General features: G+C 38.5%; 1 protein-coding gene and 1 pseudogene across 3 annotated transcripts; one reads left to right on the top strand and one right to left on the bottom strand.

Annotated features, from left to right (window-relative positions):
- Nucleotides 1-213: 213 nt before the first annotated feature.
- On the bottom strand, nt 214-13,064 carry LOC129870305 (protein CHROMOSOME TRANSMISSION FIDELITY 7-like). Of its 3 annotated transcripts, XM_055945036.1 has the most exons (7): nt 12,900-13,064; nt 5,201-5,410; nt 3,824-4,079; nt 3,619-3,714; nt 3,429-3,497; nt 2,788-3,137; nt 214-924 (listed from the first exon to the last, which is right to left on the bottom strand). In XM_055945036.1, exons 2-7 carry the CDS (start codon nt 5,362-5,364, stop codon nt 786-788), a joined length of 1,074 nt encoding a protein of 357 aa, XP_055801011.1. In that variant the 5' UTR covers nt 5,365-5,410; nt 12,900-13,064; the 3' UTR covers nt 214-785. The 3 variants fall into 3 exon arrangements, with proteins under 3 accessions (XP_055801011.1, XP_055801013.1, XP_055801012.1); XM_055945038.1 differs by lacking the exon at nt 5,201-5,410 and having other exon boundaries at nt 12,900-13,063; XM_055945037.1 differs by lacking the exon at nt 12,900-13,064 and having other exon boundaries at nt 5,201-6,692.
- On the top strand, nt 6,074-6,986 carry LOC129870987 (acylsugar acyltransferase 3-like; annotated as a pseudogene).
- Nucleotides 13,065-14,064: the final 1,000 nt, after the last annotated feature.

Raw genomic sequence — 14,064 nt, 5'->3', positions numbered from 1 at the left:
GCGATTACAAAAACTTGGAAAAAAGTAATTGAAGTTTTGTGGGCTTAGAAAAATTGGTCAAAACAATTTTTTCTTGAAAATTTAATCTTAAAAAACGAACCAAAAATCAATCCTATGTATATGGAAGAAAAAAAAAGGAAAAAGAGGAAAACACTCTATGGATAAATGGGGCCATTGCCACCAAGTTCTACATAGCAAATGGTACTCTTGAAATAGAGCATCAATCATTAAAAATTCTCTTCTATAAATAAATATCAATCTTTAATGTGTGATAACAACATACTCAATGAAATCCAATAAGTGAGGTCTGAGGAAGGTAGAGTGTATGCAGATCTTATCCGACCTCATGAAGATAGAGACGATAACCAAATTATTTTACTTCATGCAATGCACATCAAGCATAAAAGTATTATGATTTTGCATAAATATGCTAATGTAGACAAAGGTTGCAACTGAACTGCATTGAAGCAAGAAGCATACACTCTGAAGGTCATCCAAACCAGTACTTTCACTACTGGGTTACCCCCAAGCAAGATCCCTATGGAGCGCAGTTAAAAGTCGTAACAGGCAGATTTCAATTTTCTGCAGTTGCTTCTTTATCTCCAGGAAAGGCTGAGAAGAAACATCTTGCTCCTGTGACTGTCGCTGATGCTGTCTTCTGCGAAAAAGAGAAAGAAGAAAGCTTCTATTGCTGCCAAAAGCCCCGTCTTTACATCAATCTTTATTGCAGAGTCGTAGTTCTTTCCTCGTGTCTACTTTGAGGGAGGATTTGTTAGGGAATTTCATTACTTCAAATCAGAAGTTGTATAAACCAAGAATGACTGACTCCTTGTATAACTGGAGATGAAGGCCTTTCCAGCTGAGGTGGGCTGAGAATAGGCTAACTCTGAGCGTTTAAGAACCAAATCCTTGCAAAAACTTTCCCTGCATTGGAAAATAAGAAGCAAGTTCAGATTAAACTTTAATCATATGCAGTGCAAATATATGTGGTTTGCCATTTCAGAATGCAAATGTCAAATAAGGAGTTTAATTTAAAGAGAATAGTTTACTATCCCTTTTACCAACTTCAAGCAAATTACTTGACCAAAATGCAACAATTGTTTTCCATACCACATGGTCATGCAATAAAAAGTAGACTGAGATTATACCAGTGGATCATGGTTCGAAACTCAGTTAATAATGGACCTGTCCCTCTACCTCTATCAACTTAAAAACCAAGCTTTTGTTTGTGGCAGGATTGGAGACCGTGGCATGCACTTAACCCACACATCGCGCATGAAATAAATGAATTTATCCAGGTGGGAGGAGCCAGGGCTCTGACAGCATGCCTGTTAAAGAATGAGCCGGCGACTCATAGGCAGTGGCTTGGTTAAGGGAACCCACCAGTTGTGTTAAGATAAGCTGTACATGAATTGGAAGTAGCCATCTTACCACTAAGCCAAAGACCTGGGGGCAATCATGTATTTTATCATGGTGTCGAATATTAAATTTTAATGGAACGATAGATCAGGCCCGGCTGGCTATTAACACTATCAGGCCATGGAGTACAATAGAAATTTGTTGTCTTGTCACATTCATTTTCCGTCAAATCTATACAAGTTGTTCTTGAATAAATAGAAAGACTTTACTTTAAGGATCACTTGAGGAATGTATATTGCCAATTCCAGATACCAAGAGACTTTTGATGCTAAGTTACAAAGCTTTCAATTTATTCTTTATGACCGCAGTCATTAGACATTAGAGAACCAACATCATGTTGTGCAAGGAAATACCCACTCAAAAATCCCAGAACTCCTTAACTGATAGCTAAGGACAGTTGCATCTTGATTCCACCATTCTCCAGTAACCTTGACTAAAGCATAATCCTTCCCTAAAGTAGCAGCGACTTCATCACCATTGACAACTTAATCATAGCCTGAATTTAAAACCGCTGTACGTTGAATATATAGGAAGCAGTGGACGAAACCTTCTTCATTGTCAAGAAATGGACCTTAGGCCTAACTCAATTTCCAAAATTTAGCTCACATTGCCCAAGATATAAAAGGAGACAACCCATTACCTCCACTAACGTGGGACACCTAACAATAATCATCTCTAAACCATCTAGATAGCACTCAGTTATATTCCTCAAAACAAATTTCTTATCAAGGCAACTTTTGCTTGAAAAAAACAAGAGGTATTTTGTATGCCAACACGTCGATTGTTGTGCCATATCAACATTTTTCAAAAGCATTAATTATGCCCGAAACTGCAATAGCAGCAGGAGTGTAAAACTGTCAAGTCTTTGGTAAACTTTAAAAAGCCGGAGGATAGCTCTTGATCTTGAAAAGCACCATAAACAAAGCATCTCAGTCATGTAATGCAGCAGCAGTCTACACCATTCTGATTGTGCAATATAGATGGAGACTATAGTAGGATCCTCTCATACTATATAGATGGAGTACACCATTCTGACCTTGAGAATGCTTGCATAACAGGACCGTTTCATAAATTATCAAGTGTGAGTGAAGAAGAATTCAGCTACAAGTTCACAAAAGACACTTATCAAGTCAGAGCATCAGACTGCTTACTCTATCAAAATTAGGTTTGGTGATCTGTGACAGCCAGCTTCTTTTCCAGTGGTCTTGTTTCTCAGACAAGAACTTTTTTGTTTCCAATAGAAACCAAGGAGCAATTACTAGTTTAAACATCTGACTTTCATCATTGTAACTTCACTGAGCATGCAACTTATTTTCAATTAAAAACTTCAAGGAACCATAACAACTCTGAGAAAGTGAATGGTGTTACCTAGCAGCATCAAGTAAATAGCTGGCAATATGCTTTCTTCTGTTGGAGGGAGTGACCCAAATGGCTCTAATGCCACATAAAGCAGATACAGCTTCCTTCTCACACAACACTACTCCACTGTCGCTTTCATCAGACTCTTCACAGCTTTTGGTTGATTGATTTCTTCTTACCATTTCCCTCTGGAAACTCACTCCCCCAAATTGGAGCGTGGTTGAAGTCTGTTTTGCTTCCTTCTCTGGTGAAACATTACACCTGCTGCCTTCTGGTCTTGAGAGAATCTTATATGCCCTCTTAATGGGCTCTGCTACCAGACATCCAGATATTCTTTGAGAAGATACAAACAGATACACCTGTTAACAGGAGATATGTTTTAGTGTTTCATTCACAGAGCTAGTAAAACTCAGCCTGTCACATAACCACCACACAAAGAATTTTTCACTAAAATTAGTCAGCAAAATGAGAACATACATTCAATGACATAGGACGATTAAGAAGCTCATTGAACTCAAGTTAAAAAATAAAATGAAGCAGAGAATAGGAAGCCGGAAATTTGAAATTCGATATTAATTGGTGAACAGCTTTGAACAATGAAGTTTACTTTCTATGACTGTAAGTTTCTAAGAATTGCAAGAGTAGGAAACCTTGCATAGCTGATGATATATCCACCCATCTCCAAGTTCCATCTCCATCATCTTCACAACTTCCATTACCTGCCAACAATGCACTCTCTCTTAAGTCTATGAACCATGTTTAACATGATTAACTAGAGAAATGCCAATCAAGGAAGTAAAAATACAGTTTTTCATGCATAAACAAATAGTATCTGTAAACCTTGTTTCTCTGAGGAGTAGGGTCATCTTCCAGCACCAAGATAATTCGTCCAATTTCAAGTGTAGGAATTCGAAGAATTCTTTCAGTCCGCCAACCCTGGACATTTTGTCAAAGCCCGGTGGGATAAAACTTTAATCTTTTTCATAATATTTTTTATCAAGCACAATAGAATATTTTGAAATACCAAATTTTGTTGTTGAATTACCTTAAATGGAATACCATGCGTATAATTCTTGTGAAATGTCTTATGAAATTTTTCATCCTCTTCATCACCTTTGGCATATTTGAATCCACAGACAGTACAAGTATGCAATAAAAAATCAGACTGACCAAGTTCCAAATAGAATTGGGCGTACTTTCTCTTCTTATTCAGAATTTTCCCATACTTTCCCACCTCCAAGCTTGGCACCTCCAAGTTTATTTCCTTGGATGCTTCACCAGTTGATGCAACATTCATTTGCCTGCAAAATCAGCTTAGCATAAGCAAAGAACTTGAAGATGACATACGAAAGGTCATCACTGTTAAGTAGTAACCACTCTGAGATATAGTTTCTTTTCAAACACATGGCTAAAGCCCCAATTTAGCAGAAACCCAATTTGTTTGACAAAATGACTTGAGAAAGACCGAGTAACGATCAAACTTCTATACTCAAAAGCATTTAGATTAGTTTAATGGTGTGATTTTAAGAAACTGTCATGAATCATTTCTCCTTATCTGCCTTAAGTGTCTGTTTCGTCAAAATAGCCATCTCATCCTTTAGTCTTATAGAAGAGAGCAAATGCTAGTATCAACCAAATAAACAAATTAATTGCAAGTTGATGACAGACATGATGAATGAGTATGTGTTGGCTCACTTATCTATCAATTGATCACCTTCTTAATTGGCAAAAGACTCATGAACTACATACCCCAAGACAAAAAACACTAGGCGATTTCTTTCCATTTGTCTAAATCTTGGTGGACATAGTTACTAGGTAACTGTGCTGGTGGAAGGTGTGGGTAGCCCATGGAATTAGTCGAGGTGCATGCAGTGTGCAAACTGGCAGAGATACCACATTTAGAAGGAAAAAAAAAAGACTAGTAAACACAGTTATTAGCTTTTGAAGCCACCGCTCTGAAATTCAGAACACACAAAGTTGAAATTCTAGCTCCACCACTGAACTGAACCGAGTACTTCAAAACGGAGCTTAGATATAGAAGTAAAAAACATCAAATTTTCAACAAACATTACTACTTTTTGAAGCCACTTTTCTAAAAGTGTAATGAGACTAGTGGAAAATCATGAAAATTTAACCCATCAAGTTAAAATTCTAAATCCGCCTCTTGCTACCAACCAAACACTTTTCTTGGCAGAAATTCCAAGATTCAAAGGGCATCTAAAATACAGAGGAAAGGGGGTTGTTTCTTAAATCGTCACTTAATTAATAATTATTATATCATAAAGTCACTTTCTTTATTGAAGAAAATTGGAATCGAAAAGAACTGACATAATAACTATTAGTCAAGTTAACGTCCAAGAAATCGGAAAAGAAAAACAATTCAATGAAGGGAAACAGAAAAAGAAGTAATTTTACAACATACCCATTTGAATTTTGACATCTTCTCTTGTATGTAACCAAAATTTCTGGTTGTACCTTTTTATAATCAAACTCATCACTGCAAATATCAGATGAATCTACATTCTTGTGCGTAATCGATATTGAAGAAGAAAATGGCTTAAAAAAACTGTTAATCTTCGATTGCATAGCTTCAATTTCTTCGATTTCCCCTCAGCCTTTTTTCGCCTTTCACCTGTAAATTTCAAATGGAAATTTTTGCTGTAGCGCCATTTTTCTACAAGAATTTCCCGCCTTTGTACTCCTAATTATTATACTTGGATGCCCAAATGTTTGAGAAATAGCATTTCACTCCCTCAATAAATTAATCAAATATATTCTACTCTATTTTTATTCACATGTAAGTAAAGGCAGGTGTTCGGATTGTATAAGTATTAATTGTGCACAACCAAACATTGAAGAATAGATTTCACTCAAATTAAATAATCTTTCAAATTGCTTGAAACAATAGATTTGTTCCCATCATTAATCATGTTTATGACATAACCATACTTCATACAAGTTTTTCCTTTTCATGATTGATACTACACGGTTTGTATGTACTTCGACTATTCCACTGGATACATTACCTCCATCGACACATATATCGAACAACTCTACTCATCGTGGTCTTGATTAGAGGGGGATAAATCACGTTTATATGCTTCTTAATAAGCCAGAGGCCCCTCTTTTTTGTTCTTCTTTTGCTTGCGCGCGCCTTTTGTCTATTATTAGGCCACACCTTTAGCTTGTCAATTTCAAAGCTATTATATAACCATCATGAGTTAGATATGAGAGTACTATACACCAAGAAGTGCCCTGCAGCTAAAAGAAACCATTTGTTTTCATTCAACTAGAAATGTCTGCTTCCAAACAACTTGTTTTACTTTCAAAAAAGATTATAAAACCTTCTTCTCCAACTCCACTTTCACATAGAATTCACAAGCTCTCACTTATGGATCAAATGGGGACTCACTCCTACATGGAAGCTATGTTATTCTACCTGAAACAGGACACCACGACAAGCATGCCAGAACCAAAGAACATATCCCGAATTCTTGAAAAATCCCTTTCCAAAGTCCTAACGTCATACAATCAGTTTGCTGGACATGTAAGAGATAACTCCTTTGTCGAATGTAATGACATGGGAGCCGATCTATCCCAAGTCCAAATTGATTGTCCAATGTCTAGTATCTTTGATCACCCTCGTACTTATATCGATAACTTGGTACTTCCTAAGATCCTTGGTACCCATCTACGGACAGTTTAGTAGCAGCTAAACTTTGTCATTGAGTGTGGTGGCATAGCGCTCGGTGCATGCCTTTCCCACAAGGATAGTGATGGTTACACTATGGCTAATTTCCTATGGGACTGGGCCATGGTCGCGTGATTCAGAAGCAAAACCATCTCCTCTGTTTAATGGAGCATCAATATTTAAGCCATCCAATTCTTCATCATTTCAAGTGGTTAATGATCCTCCTTTGAATAAAAATGTATCAAAAAGGTACCATTTCTCAGCCTCCAAGTTAAAAGCTCTCAAGTCCTTGATTAATTCAGCTGATTCCGGAAGCCAAATCCGTCCTACGACTGTAGAAGCAATCACTTCATTCCTATGCAAATCCGTCAACACGCCAACTTTTACACCATCCTTATTGGTACAAGCAGTGAATCTACGCGGAACAAGTAATGATGCACTCGTTCCAGCAGACTTAACCGGGAATGCTGCTCTTCCTTTCGTTGTATCAGCAACGAATAAGGAAGAGTGGGCATGATATGGTATGTACCTAATTACTTTACCATATCAAAAAATTTGATACTGTAATTTTGATATAAACTTGAATTGCTGACCCAATCCAAAATTCCTTTATTTATTTATCATTTTTTATTATCATGATATTTGGTATAATATATGGTATAATTTTTTTTATATTCTATATTTAGAAATAACATACCGAAGTATATAGTTACATAAATAACATCTATATATATTATTATTAAAATACTAACAAATATGAAATCTAGTATTAGTATAAACTAAATGTTTAGAAATTGAAACTTTGACTACTTTATTTTGATTGAAATATATTTTAAATGTAATTGAAAAATGAGTTGTTTATACTTTTTTTTTGAATATATATTTCTACATGTGTAATGTGTTATTATGATCAATTGAAACCTTTTTTTGAATTGTCGAAGTTATAATACTCTATTATACGAGTATATATTAATCGAAATTGAAAAAACTATGATTACCGATTTACCATACAATAAAATATAGAAATCAAACTTCAAATACCGAACCATACCAATTGGTATGGTCATAGTATAATAGTTTTAAAATTCTAGCGAAATTACCATATCAACAACAACAACAACAACAACAACGAACCCAGTGTGATCCCACCATGTGGGGTCTGGGGAGGGTAGAGTGTACGCAGACCTAACCCCCACCTTAAAAGGTAGGGCGGTTGTTTCCGAAAGACCCTCGGCTTAAGAGAGAAGAACAAGGGAGGAGAAACAAGGAAAAACAAGACATAGGTCAGTAAAGCCAGGCATATAACAGACAATATAAAGATATAAATAATGAGAGCGATAAAGCGATAAAGTCAGGGTAGGAAAGATCGGGGATAAAGGGGCATTAACTACTATAGATAAAATAGGATACCCAAAGTAGACTGGGCCAACTAATATAAGCAGTAATCCCATGCAAAATCCTATGTTAAGACAAATGAGCGCGACTACGACTACTATGGAGAACCGATCGGCCACCTAGCCCACTATCTTAGTCTGAGTCCTCCATAGCCTTCTATCTAAGGTCATGTCCTCGGAGAGCTGCAACTGTGCCATATCATGTCTAATGTCCTCTTCCTAATTTCTTCGGCCTCCCTTTGCCCCTCCTGAAACCGTCCATAGCCAACCTCTCGCACCTCCGCACTGGAGCATCTGTGTCTCTCCTCTTGACATGCCCAAACCATCTCAGTCTCGCTTCCCGCATCTTGTCCTCCACCGATGCCACTCCTACCTTGTCTCGGATATCTTCATTCCTAATTCTATCCATCCTAGTGTGCCCACACATCCACCGCAGCATTCGCATTTCCGCGACTCTCATCTTCTGGACATGAAGTTTCTTGATTGGCCAACACTCCACCCCGTACAATAGGGTCGGTCTAACCACCACTTTGTAGAACTTGCCTTTGAGTTTTGGTGGCACTTTCTTGTCACACAGCACTCCGGAGGCGAGCCTCCATTTCATCCACCCTGCACTGATGCGGTGTGAAACATCGTCGTCGATATCCCCATCTTCCTGTATAATAGACCCAAGGTATTTGAAGCTTCTTTTCTTTTGAATGGCCTGGGTACCAAGCCTCACTTCCCCGTCAGCCTCACGCGGCAGGCCACTGAAACTGCACTCCAAGTATTCTGTCTTGGTCCTACTCAATTTAAATCCTTTAGACTCCAACGTCTGTCTCCAGCCCTCCAGCTTGTCGTTAACTCCGTTGTGAGTCTCGTCAATCAGGACTATGTCATCTGCGAATAACATACACCAAGGCACCTCACCTTGTATTTGTCTAGTCAATTGATCCATCACCAGGGCGAATAGAAACGGGCTAAGAGTCGATCCCTGGTGCAACCCCATCGTAACAGGAAAGTGCTCCGAGTCCCCCCCTACCGTCCTTACCCTGGTCTTAGCTCCATCATACATGTCTTTAATCGCTCTAATGTATGCCACAGGTAAACATTTCGCCTCCAAGCATCTCCATAGGACCTCCCTTGGAACTTTGTCATAGGCCTTTTCTAGGTCAATAAATATCATGTGTAAGTCCCTTTTCCGCTCCCTATACTGCTCTACCAATCTCCTTAAGATATGAATGGCTTCTGTAGTCGAGCGCCCCGGCATAAATCCAAACTGGTTCTCTGAAATAGACACACTACTCCTCACTCTCATTTCTATCACCCTTTCCCACACTTTCATAGTGTGACTTAGCAGCTTGATACCTCTATAGTTGTTGCAGCTTTGAATGTCTCCCTTGTTCTTGTACACGGGAATGATTGTACTCCACCTCCATTCTTCAGGCATCTTCGATGTCCTGAAAATGACATTAAACAGCGCAGTCAGCCACTCCAATCCTACCCTACCTGCATTCTTCCAAAATTCCCCAGGGATCTCGTCAGGTCCGGTCGCTTTTCCCCTGCTTATCCTACGAACAGCTCCCATAACCTCCTCAACCTTTATTCTCCTACAATACCCAAAGTCGCGACGCCTATCCAAGTGCTCCAAGTCTCCCAACACAAAGTCTTTGTCCCCTCCTTCGTTCAAGAGTTCGTGAAAGTATGACTGCCATCTCTGTCTAATGCGGGATTCCTGTACCAGTACTTGACCATCCTCGTCCTTGATGTACTTCACTTGATCCAAGTCGCGTGACTTCCTCTCTCTCGCCTTGACAAGCTTAAATAGCTTCTTATCTCCGCCTTTTTCCTCTAGTTCTGCATAGAGGCATTCAAAGGCTGCCGTTTTGGCCGTCGAAACTGCCATCTTCGCCTCCTTATTCGCTAACTTATACTTTTTCCTGTTCGTTCGCTTCTCTTCATCATCCTTGCTATATACCAACTTTACATATGCCTGCTTCTTTGCTTCTACCTTTTCCTGGACTTCTCCATTCCACCACCAGTCCCCTCGGTGCCCGCCATGGCGGCCTCGTGAGACCCCCAGCACCTCTCTAGCTGTTTCCCTAATGCAGCTGGCCGTCCTATCCCACATACTGCTCGCCTCCCCCCTACTATCCCACGCCCCCATAGCTATCAGCTTCTCCCCCATCTCTAGGGCACTAGACGGAGTCAAACGACCCCACCTAATCCTCGGTCGGTCATCCACGACCCTCTTCTTCTTCTTCCTTCTTATCTCCAAGTCCATGACCAATAGTTTATGTTGGGTCGTAAGGTACTCACTTGGTATGACCTTGCAGTCCTTACAGAGGCTTTTATCCTCTTTTCTAAGTAGCCAGAAGTCTATTTGCGTCGCCGCCCTCGAGCTACGAAAGGTTACCAATTGTTCCTCCTTCTTTGGGAAACTCGAGTTGGCCACCCTTAAGCCAAAAGCCTTTGCGAAATCCAAGAGTGAGGCTCCTCCACTATTCCTGCACCCGAAGCCAAATCCTCCATGCACCTCGTCATAGCCCGTCGAAACAGACCCAATGTGCCCATTGACATCTCCTCCTATGAATAGCTTCCCAGTAGGCGGTATACTGACCACCACTTCGTCCAAGTCCTCCCAAAAGCGCCTTTTTGTCTCCTCGTCCAACCCCACTTGCGGCGCATAGGCACTAATAATGTTCAGGGTGATCCCTTCATTTTACCATATCAAAGTTTCAAATATCGTATCATATCATACCATGCTCACCCCTAGTCCATAGTATAGCCATTCTTACATACCACACAACAAATGAATACATAAGGATGTGTGCCTACTTATTCAGTTTATTATGGTGTCGTTTGTCCTTAAATAATTTTTGGGAAAAACTTGGGAAAAACTTGAAAACTAGTGTTTGGCCATATAATTTGTAATTAATTGGCAAATATATTTGGCAAACATCCCAAGTTTCCAAGTTCTAGAAAAAACTAGAACTTGGAAAGCTGAGAAGTTTTAAAAATTACTTCAAACTTTTATATTTATAAAAACACTCATCATTTATTAATTCAAACTACTCCCTCCGTCCCATATTAGTTGTCATGTATACAAAAAATAGTTGCCAGTTTAAACAATCAAGAGAAAATTAATTATCATTTTTCAACTTTGCCCTTAACATTAATTATTTTAGAATTAAGAGGCACGTAAATAGATAAAAATTTAAAAATTAATAAGGGTATATTAGTCAAACAACGATCCAAATTAATGTTTTATTAAGAGTTGTCCAAAGTGTTATCATGACAACTAAAAAGGAACGGAGGAAGTAATATTTATCTAAACATACTCTATTAATGTGGTCAACCAACACCACTAAATAACACCTCTATCTACCTCTTCCGGAAAAGAGTAGTTTGAGTAACAAGATTGAGAAAAAAAGAACAGTTTGTTTTTAATGCAATTAATGTATTGTTGTTGCACATATTATTATTTTATTGTTGTTGATTGCTATCAATTATGTTATAAGATTTATTTTTAACAAAACACGTCTATTATAAAATGATAATACAAATTTATGAGTATCTTTAATAATTTTTAGAATTTATGATTACAAAATAATATTTTTGAAACAATCAAATATTTTTGAAAAAAATAGTGGCTAAACACACGGTAAAACTTCATCAAAAAATAACCTGCTAAAAATATTTGAAAATTTGGAGCCAAACACTAGCTATAAGTGTTAATTGTGCACAACCAAACATTGAAGAATAGATTTCACTCAAATTAAGTTAGAAAAATATGTTTATGTATTATGACTAACAAAAATAAGGTATAAATTATAATTGCGTTCAATTTTGTTATTCAGAACAGATTTAATGAAATTAACAAATCGTAAGTTATTTTCTTTGTAGACTCATTACAACGTACAACTTAAGAAACATCACACACTAACTCAGATCCACAAACTGATCAACATAGCATAAGTAAACAAGACATCTAGCCCTAAACCATCAAATACGCCAACCCAAGACGCAAAGTACAGATACAAGATGACCCAGGTAGAGAAATCAAGCAAAGAGCAGAACTAGGAAGAAAATTTTAATGCTTGGTGACAACCCAATAAGCAGAGCACAGATACAAGAGGACCCAGATAGAGAAATGAAACAAAGAGCAGAACTAGGACGAAAATTTTAATGTTTAGTGTCAACCCAATTAGCAAAGCAGGGATACAAGATGACCCAGATAGAGAAATCAAGCAAAGAAGAGAACTAGGACAAAAATTAAAGTTTGATGTCAACCCAACAAACAAAACACAGATACAAGGGCACCCATATAGAGAAATCGGACAAATAACACAACTAGGACTAAAATCAGTTGACCACATACTATAAATCGGTCGAACTAGCATAACTGAACGAGACATTTAGCCCTAAACCATCAAATTCCTTAAGTTCCACGTCAACCCAATACACAAATCACAGATACAAGATGACCCAGATAGAGAAATCATGCAACAAACAGAACTAGGACAAAAATTAAAGTTTGATGTCAAACCCAACAAGCAATGCACAGATACAAGATGACCCAGATAGAGAAATCGAGCAAATAACACAACTAGGATAAGAAAACAGTTGTACAGATAAGAGAAATCGAGCAAAATAGCATAGCTGAAGACATTTACCACTAAACCATCAAATTCCTAAAGTTTCGATGTCAACCCAATACACAAATCACAGATACAAGATGACCCAGATAGAGAAACCATGCAACAAACAGAACTAGGACAAAAATTAAAGTTTGATATCAACCGAACAAGCAAACCACAGATACAAGATGACCCAGATAGAAAAATCGAGCAAATAACACAACTAGGATAAAAACAGTTGTACAGACAAGAGAAATCGATCAAAATAAGCATAGCCGAACCGAGAAATTTAGCCCTAAACCATCAAATTCATAAAGTTTAACGCCAACCCAATACGCAAACCACTGATACAAGATGACAATGGCACACGGAAGAGAAACTGATTAAACAATAGAAATTAAACAAGAACATACTCACCAGATCAAATCCAGCAAATGCTGAATCGGATTGAATCTTCAGAGGAGGAATTCGGTTGCAGACTTGCAGATGAGGAACAAGTGTTGAGTCTATACTCAGATCTGTGAGATCCAGAGAGAGAGAGAGTAGTGTGTAATGTTTCTTAAGTCGTATGTTGTAACGAACCTACAAAGAAAATAACTTACGATTTGTTAATTTCATTAAATCTGTTCGGAATAACAAAATTGAACGCGATTATAATTTATACCTTATTTTTCTTAGTCATAATACATAAACATATTTTACTAAAGCATGAAGCCACACCCCTCAAACCTCTTGTTATGAGCTGGTGGCTTCACAAGTACCGCACAGAAGCTCACAAACTTATCCTTCACTCCACCCTAATATTTATATGTTGGAATTTGTGGAAGAATAGGTGCGCGAGCAAATACGGGGGAAAGATTTCTAGCCTGGCGAGAGTGAAATTTGTCGTTTTCAAAGACATCTCTAATCTACTTAGAGTCGCGTACCCCTATATCCATTGACCTTCGAACTGGATCCACACTATTTCCTGCATAGATAAGTGTGCTCATGAAATGAAGATCACCCAAGTCTCGTGGACTAAGCCACAACTCGGTTTCGTTAAGCTGAACACTGACGGAAGCGCGTTGGGTAATCCGGGGGCAATTGGGGGGGTGGCATCTTAAGAGATCATATGGGTAGATTCATCTTCGCCTACGCCATACCGTTAGGGGAGGGAACCAACAATCAAGCCGAACTAGAGGCGGCAGTTTATGGGCTTAAATGGTGCATTCAACAGGGCTTTCAGCACGTTATCCTAGAAGTCGACTCAGAGTTGATCACTAAATGGATCAATCATCAGACGAAACCTCCGTGGAGCCTTCACCGGGTAACTCATGACCTTGTTGTTATTTCCGAATTATTTGTTTTCTTTTCTTGCAGACATGTATACAGGGAGGCAAACTTCACTGCGGATGCTCTCTCCAAGCACAGTCACACTCTTACCACTCCAGGCCACTACACCACCCTCCAGCAGCTACCTCGGGGTACACGAGGATACTACATGCTAGATAGAGCCGGCCTACCTAGCTTTAGACGGAGGAAGACCAAAAGGATTAAGAAACCTCCATGATCTACTACTTGTGTTGCAGCATTGGATTGAGCG

The sequence above is a fragment of the Solanum dulcamara genome, chromosome 10 (genome assembly GCF_947179165.1).
Source record: "Solanum dulcamara chromosome 10, daSolDulc1.2, whole genome shotgun sequence".
NCBI lineage: Eukaryota > Viridiplantae > Streptophyta > Magnoliopsida > Solanales > Solanaceae > Solanum > Solanum dulcamara.
The sequence above is the reverse complement of the archived record's forward strand: the minus strand, read 5'-3'. Positions and strand labels throughout refer to the sequence as shown.